At 41.5% G+C, this 7,198-nt stretch overlaps 1 protein-coding gene across 1 annotated transcript in view; it reads left to right on the top strand.

Moving 5' to 3' along the window:
• The first annotated feature begins 655 nt into the window (after positions 1-655).
• ATAD5 (ATPase family, AAA domain containing 5) overlaps positions 656-7,198 on the top strand; it is a 21,522-nt gene continuing 14,979 nt past the window's right edge. The window contains exons 1-5 of the mRNA XM_025196237.1: positions 656-715; positions 1,260-3,076; positions 3,478-3,565; positions 5,301-5,465; positions 6,135-6,276. Of these exons, the coding sequence (XP_025052022.1) occupies positions 656-715; positions 1,260-3,076; positions 3,478-3,565; positions 5,301-5,465; positions 6,135-6,276 (2,272 nt within the window). The remainder of the gene's footprint in view (positions 716-1,259; positions 3,077-3,477; positions 3,566-5,300; positions 5,466-6,134; positions 6,277-7,198) is intronic.

Here is a 7,198-nt window from a genome sequence, read left to right as displayed (position 1 = left end):
GACGAACAGCTGAGCCTGGTCTGCACGGGCGGCCCCGCGGGGCCTGTCAGGGCGCTCGCTGAGGTGGGCCGCGGCCGCGGGGACGAGGCTTTTGGGGTAGGAGCGCGGAGGGGCCCCCTGGGAACGGGCTGTCACTTGCAGTTTAAACCGGGGCGCCCACAGCACCGTGGGGGAAGCTCCCACAGGACCGTCCCCGCGGCCTCGGGCGCTGCAAAGGGCCGGCGAGGCGTCAAAACCCTTATTTTATTTTTTTAATAACTGAGGCAAGCGTGGGCTGAGACGCTCTGAGGGTGACTTGGGTCCAGCCCAAACGGTTGTACGTGTGGGAGGCTTTTATTAGCGTCGGTCGTGCGACTCACAAACATGCTCGTTCTCGCGCGCGCCCGTTGCCCCCAGCCGAAATAACAGGTGCGGTCTCAGAGCTGCGTAGCCATCTGCCGGCAAAACGAGCCGGACCCGCTCTTTGGACGGGAGGCTCGGGGTTGCGAACCGCTCGGTTCCCCGCAGGAAGTTATTACAAAACCACGCTTGTTCCTCACGGCTCTGGTTTCATCGGGAGCGTGACAAATCGACAGTCAAATGGACGTGTAGCAAGGGTTTCTTTTCCTTGGAGAGAGGTGAAACGGGCTGCTGTCCCTTTCCGAAGACAGTCTGAATGTATCGTTCCTTTTCCTTGAGACGCGATAAGTCTCCACATTGCAGTAAAACTGTGGGGGTTCGGTTTCTGTTGGGCCGAGTGCTGTGCTAAGAGATACTCCGGTTGTTGCCCTGAATCGTGGCTAAATTTTCCTGAAGATACACTTCCTTAACTAAGAAATTAACTTTCAATGGGCAGACCTTTTTAAGGCAGACTTTCCACTTCTGTGTAAAAAGCAATCTAATTTACATTTGTACTTTAATGCTGATGCCATGAGAGAGAGTAAACAGGAGGGGACGAGGGAGAAGGACACGGGGGGGCTGTGCGCAGGTTCAGTGGGTCTGTCACATAGGCACAGCTCAAGGTGAAGACCCTTAAATTCCCTCTTTACAAAGATGCTGGCTCGCTTTATTTACAGGTTTAGACGTCTTTTGGAAAGACGTCGTTAATGTTGAATCATGCAGTTTTAAAGTATCAACGTGACTTTCCTCTGAGAGGGAGTGACCTGGACTTCAGAATTGTTTCTCTCCCAAGGAGCTTAACTATATAATATTCGATGTTACGGTCACGTGTACCTGATTCAGTCTTTTAATGAAAATTAATGTTGATTTGTCATTACTAGCCATGCAAGAAACGAAGAGAGGAAGATCCTCCCATAAAAACCATTACGAAATATTTTTCGCCGTTAGCAAAAAATGTGGATAAAGTGTTGTCACCGCCAAAATCTAACAACATATTGGATTATTTTAAAAAGACGCCTCTTACAAATGAGAAGATCGCTTTACCTGTTGCATCTGGAGAAAACAAAATAAGTCCAGCTGAGCAGCTCGGCGCTGGCAGCAAAGATTCTAAATCGACTTTGAAAACTTCTTCAAAGCTGAAGAGAAAAGGGAAGAGAGTTAACTTAAATAATAAATTGAAAGAGATGCAAATACCTGACAATGAATGTGTGATAGAAATTACCAGTGATGACAGTAGAGAAACAATAGAGCCAAAGGAAGATTGCTTGGAGGCTGATATTGTTGCCAGCAGTAGTTCTACCTCACTTGTGCAGAAATGTGTAGAAGGGCCAGCAGAAGATAAGCAGCAAAGCAAAGTGTCTCCAAATGCTGTCACTTGCAGAAAAGATGCAAAGAAAACTGGCTCTGAACTAAATGGAACAAAAAATAAACTAAAAAGATCAAGGAAGAGGAAGCACAAAGATGGTTCGGATTTGTCCAAAAGTTTCTCCTCTGAAAACCAGCTGAATGAAAAGTCTACAAAGGAATGTCAAGATAAAAAACAAATCTTGCATCTTAAAACAATAGAAAGTCAGAATACTCTAAGTGATTTAAGTCTTGAAACTAATGTGGAGGAGGCATCCCAGTTAACCGATGGCACAATCACAGTATCGTTTGAGGACTTTTTGAAAAGTCAAGAAGAAAACATGGATCATATTCAGGAAGCCAAAATGCCAACATTTGACAGTACTGTTACAACAGATGAAATGGACAAGAGTGATAGTACCAGCGACCCTGAAAACTGCAAAGGATCCCAGCAGCTACCACTTAGAACTGTGACAGTCCTTGCACAAGTTCATCCCATTCCCCCCAAATCTGCCTCTCTCCTAAAAGAGAAAAAAGCTTCTAGAAAAATAGCTTCTATCTTTTTGAAGCATAAAGGGTCTGAAATTGAAAAAGAAAGTAGTCCAGATATCTTAGAGATTGAACAGACTGATCAGATTTCTCAGAAGAGAAAATCTAATGTAGTTATAGAGGAGGAAGAATTGGAGTTGGCTGTCCTAGAAGCTGTAGGTCCTGAAGCTGCAAAGCCAAAATGTACTGTAGAAGAAAGACACCAGTTCATGAAAGCTTTTAAACAACCAGTTTCTGATGTAGTGAAAAGCGGAGTAAAAAAAATACCTGGGAAAGTAAAGGAAATTAATGAAAAGTCTTCAAAACAAAAACAGGGAATAGAAGAAGGTGAAGCTGTCTCAAATAAAAGTCTGGAAAGTGAAATACCAAAGGATTATGCTGATAAACATTCACATGGTCATACTGAAAATGGTAGCATTCCAAAGGAGAGAACCAATAAACTTAAAAGGAAAAAGAAGAAGATATTGGAGACCAAGGGAACAAATATTCTTATTCCAAATAGTATTAGTCATAATGAAGATGAAAGTATAAAGGATAATGTTCAGATTAAGAAAACAAGCTCAGATAGTATAATAATACTTTCGAGTCCAAAAAAGAAGAAATTAAGGAGAAGTGTAAGACAAAAGACAGTGGAAACATCCAAAAATATTACACCTGAAAAATGTAGGCTTAGAGATGCTCTTTCTGAAGATGCACTAGGTGATGGTCCTCTCCAGGCTTCTACTCCAAAAGCAAGCAATAGGAAGAAAAATATATATAAGGCTGAGGTGATTACTGTACCCTATGATGCAAAGAGCCCAATAAGGTAAAAGTTTCAATTTTAAGACTGTCTTATATTTTGCTTAAGTATGTTTTTATCTTCTGAAATAGTGGAGGTGCGGGGGGGGTTGTTTTTAAATGCTCATCAATAGGAGTGAGGTTATAGATGGGTGGATTGGGAAACATTTCTAGGTATCCTATAGATGTAATGGGTCAGTTGAATAGCAATATATAACTGATTTCTTTTAACTTACTCTAGGATTGAAAGATCCTAGAGGGAAAAATATATCTGGTCAGTTTGATTAAGATTTTTTCCTTTCACTTAGAGCAGGACATTTTAAATCTACTGAATCTGAGGTTGAGAACGAGGCATCTTTTTAGTTAAAAAAAAAAAAAAAAATAATAATAATAATAATAATACATTTCATAATGTTTTTCCCTATTTAGAATGAGATTTACTCGAATTGGTGCATCTAAAAAATCAAACAAAACTGAAGCAAGGGAACACGAGGAATTTATTCCAAGTAGTATTAAGGTAATTTAAATAAGCAAGTCTGCATTTCACTTTCCATGTTTGAAAGATCACTTGTTAAATACTGAACTGTGTGCATAATATTGTATAACATCAACCACCTGAAACCTCAAAATCCAAAATGAGGCCACTTGCACTATGAACTATTGCAGAATTTAAATTTTTTTAAAATAAAATCTGGAAGGGGAATGTAATCTAAGGTGGTTTTCTTCCTTCCTGAATATGCAGATGGATGCCAAATTACTGCAGAGTGAAATGGAACTTTTCAGTTTCACTAGTTTGGGGTACTATGGAAAGCAGTGTAAGTGTCAAGGCGCACTTATACATGTGCTCCAGGTTGTGGGGTGGGGGACATGCTTTAATTAGAGCGGCTCTGAAAGCTATTCTAATTAAAGCACCTGGATTGCCCCGTTCATCAGCATCCCTGCACAGAAAAATGGCTTCAGGGACATTTTAAAGTGCCCTTGCCACCATTTTTCAGTGCAGGGATGCTGATGCAGATGACGTTGTGGAGTCTGCTGGAGCGTGGTAATTACTACTCTCCAGCAGAGTCAATTAATCGAGTCTGCTCTGGTGCGTTGTAATTACAGCATGTTGGAGCAGCCTCGCTGCACGTGTATAGGCGCCCAACAGTTGCATTAGTTTCTTGTTGCCACTTGGGAAGGCTGTGAGCGGGAATTTGGGCAGGGGCGAGCAAACCACAACCTAAAAAACCCCAGAAATGGAAGAATAGTCATTAACATCTGTCTCTTCTGTAACAGCCAGAGGGTTGTGGAGAGATGGAAGGAGGCAGCAAATTCCTTTTCTAGCAGTCAAGAAGGGTAGGGGGAATGGAGGTTTAGTTATAAGACTAGTTACTGAGTAGAGGCTGATGCATTTCCTGGTCAGGATCCTAACAAACCCAGCATCATCCTTATTTAGATGGGCAAGGTTCAGCCAACTACCTCTTGTTGATGAGGACTCTCACTTTTTTCTCTCTCATTCTGGCTCATAGATGTCTGCTTCATGCACAAGTGGTTTCAAGTCTATTTTCTTAAGTGGAGAGTTAACCAGTGTACATTTATTCAGTGTCACTGTTGTTTAGATCTCGGAATATGCTTCAGAAGGTGTAAGGTCGCTTTCCACAGCATACCTGAGAAATCCTTATTAGTGATATTACTGTACAGTTATACAGTAGAAATGAGTGTCGTTGACTCGACACTTCCTGACATTCTAGGTGGCAGTTTTAGCAACCACCAAAGATAGTCTGGAGACCTGAAGATTGGGAGGGCAATACAAGGAAGCTTAAGTTCTCACTGCCTGTGCTATACTAGTGGTTCTGTGGATAAATTAGCAAATATTTACAGGGCTGTCAATTAGGTATCTATCATAGTCAGCAAATTGTATTTGAATGTTTGTCTTAGTTTGCTGTTGCTGCTGCTCCATGTTTTATTCTCTGTTGACATTTCCTTCTACCCTGAACACTTGCAGTGTCTCCTTGTGAAAAATAAATACATTTATGAGAGCTTGGTTATGATCGCTGTTTAGTCCATATTTATTTGTGGCTGTGTGCTTGTGCAGAATGTAGGAAAGACTTTCTTCCCTTAAAAGGGAGCAGTGATACCCACAACCATATTCCTTTTCAAATTATATGCTATCTGTGTGAAGGATGTTGTACTCGTAGAGTGCCAGTGTCAGTCTTTAAATGTAGAATAAACAGCTGTTAATGGTCAAATACTGTGGTTATCTTTTGTGGTAGGTAAATTCCACTTCTAAAAATATATCTAAAGCAAAACAACTGATTGAAAAAGCAAAGGCCATACAACATCATAGATCAAAGGTTAATGAAGACATGCAAACGCCTGTAAGACGCTCGTCTCGACAGCAAGCTCTTGCTGAAAGGAGGAAATTGCAAGGAAGTGAAGTAAGTCTTCCTATTTTGAGCAAAATAGAAATTCCATATTCCTTTCATAGTTTCGTGAGTCTTACTTAAGAAATAATTTAAACGTCATTTTTTAGCCTATACATATGCTTCTACTAAGAAATCATGTGAATTGAATGATTATTTGGGAAGTGGTATATTTATAGTTCTGCATTACTAGAAGGTGTGAATTGAGTCTTTAATCCTTTCTTTGGGTCTTTTACTCATTGGGCTTCAGAATCAGATTCCCGAAACTGCATCCAGAACCTGTCATAGTTCTGATTTGATGTTTTTGTTCTCAAAAAATGTCAGTTGGGTCCTCATCTGTCTGCGTGTCTAATTATATAATTAGGCAGGCAGACAGATCAATCGATCTCCTGATGCATCAAAGTATAAACGAGGACCCAACTATTTTTTTTTGGAAAACTGACATTTTTCACTGTCAGTTTTCCAAATATAATATTTTTACTGTAACTTACTCCGTATGCTATCCATTTGTAGGAAACATGAATCAAGCAATTGTTCAGCTTTCAGAATTAATTCATCTTTTTGGAGGGGACTATCTTATCAATTTCAATAGCACTCATCAGTGATTGGTAGTGTTAACAGTTGAAAACAACAATCAAAGCAGAAAATAATGTTAAAATTTTTAATCTCTGTTTTCCGTTCCAGGATTCTGTAATAATCTTAACCTCAACCCCGGGTAATAAGACGGCTGTAACACAACACGTGGAGAAAAAGCAGAAGAAACTTCGGAACTTAAATGATGTATTAGGAAGAAAATTTGGAAGTGTGAAAATTATGAAGAAAAACGGTAATTGGATTTAAATAAACTTTTACTTTAATTTTTTTTTTGAGCGTTGAAGGTGCCTATCTTTAGCATTATAGCTATGTCTGAACCCTAACATACCATACCTGAAAACGGCACCTTCAAACATGCTGGGGTGCTCAGTGTGCTACTCCAGCCCTGCTTCCTAAGTGGCAGCTGTTTAGCTGTGTCCTCATGATACCAGGGACAGTCTAATGGTCACTGCTGCTATGCAGTACTAATTAATCCATGTAGAAAAAGGGTGGGCATTTATTTTGGGTGGAGGGCAGCTTAACAAGTTTTGGCGAGCTGTTAGAGACCACGTAGGTCACCCTGCTCCTTGACAGTTGCCCAGCCCCCCGATCACCACACTGGGACCGAAAGTCCTGTCCCTTGCCATTGGAAATTCCTCCCCTTGATACCTGCCCCCCATACTCCTTTTGGGAGGTGGGGTTGCCATCTTAGAACCAGAAAAAAACAAATCTTACACTAGAAGTCAAACACCTACTGTAATGTATTTTAATTTAATTACAAAAGTATTTGTCATGACTTGTGATTGTATATTGTATATAGAAGGGATAGCATAATAACTCAAAAATAAAGTGTAACTTTTTTTATATTGTGTGGGGGGGTGGGTTGTGAGTGTGTGGCTGTGTAATGGGGCATAGGGTATGTTGGGGTGTATGTAGGTCAGCGGGGGTTGTGAGGGCAAGTTGTGGGTATGTGGGATGTGAGGGAGGGTGGGAGTGTGAAGGACCCCCCACACACACTTCCTTCCCCCCCACCCCCATGGTATTCAGCCCCTGCTGCCTGGCAACAGCAGCAGATGGGGAGGTCAGGGCACTTGTGCCCAGTGCAGGCACCTGGTGGGTCATGGCTTTGGCCAGCGCTGCGCGGAGGGGGCGGTGGGGGGGGGGGGGCCCCGCCC

This window comes from Alligator sinensis, unplaced genomic scaffold (assembly GCF_000455745.1).
Source record: "Alligator sinensis unplaced genomic scaffold, ASM45574v1 scaffold282_2, whole genome shotgun sequence".
Lineage (NCBI taxonomy): Eukaryota > Metazoa > Chordata > Crocodylia > Alligatoridae > Alligator > Alligator sinensis.
Note: the sequence above shows the minus strand (reverse complement) of the source record. Positions and strands in the feature narration are given on the sequence as shown.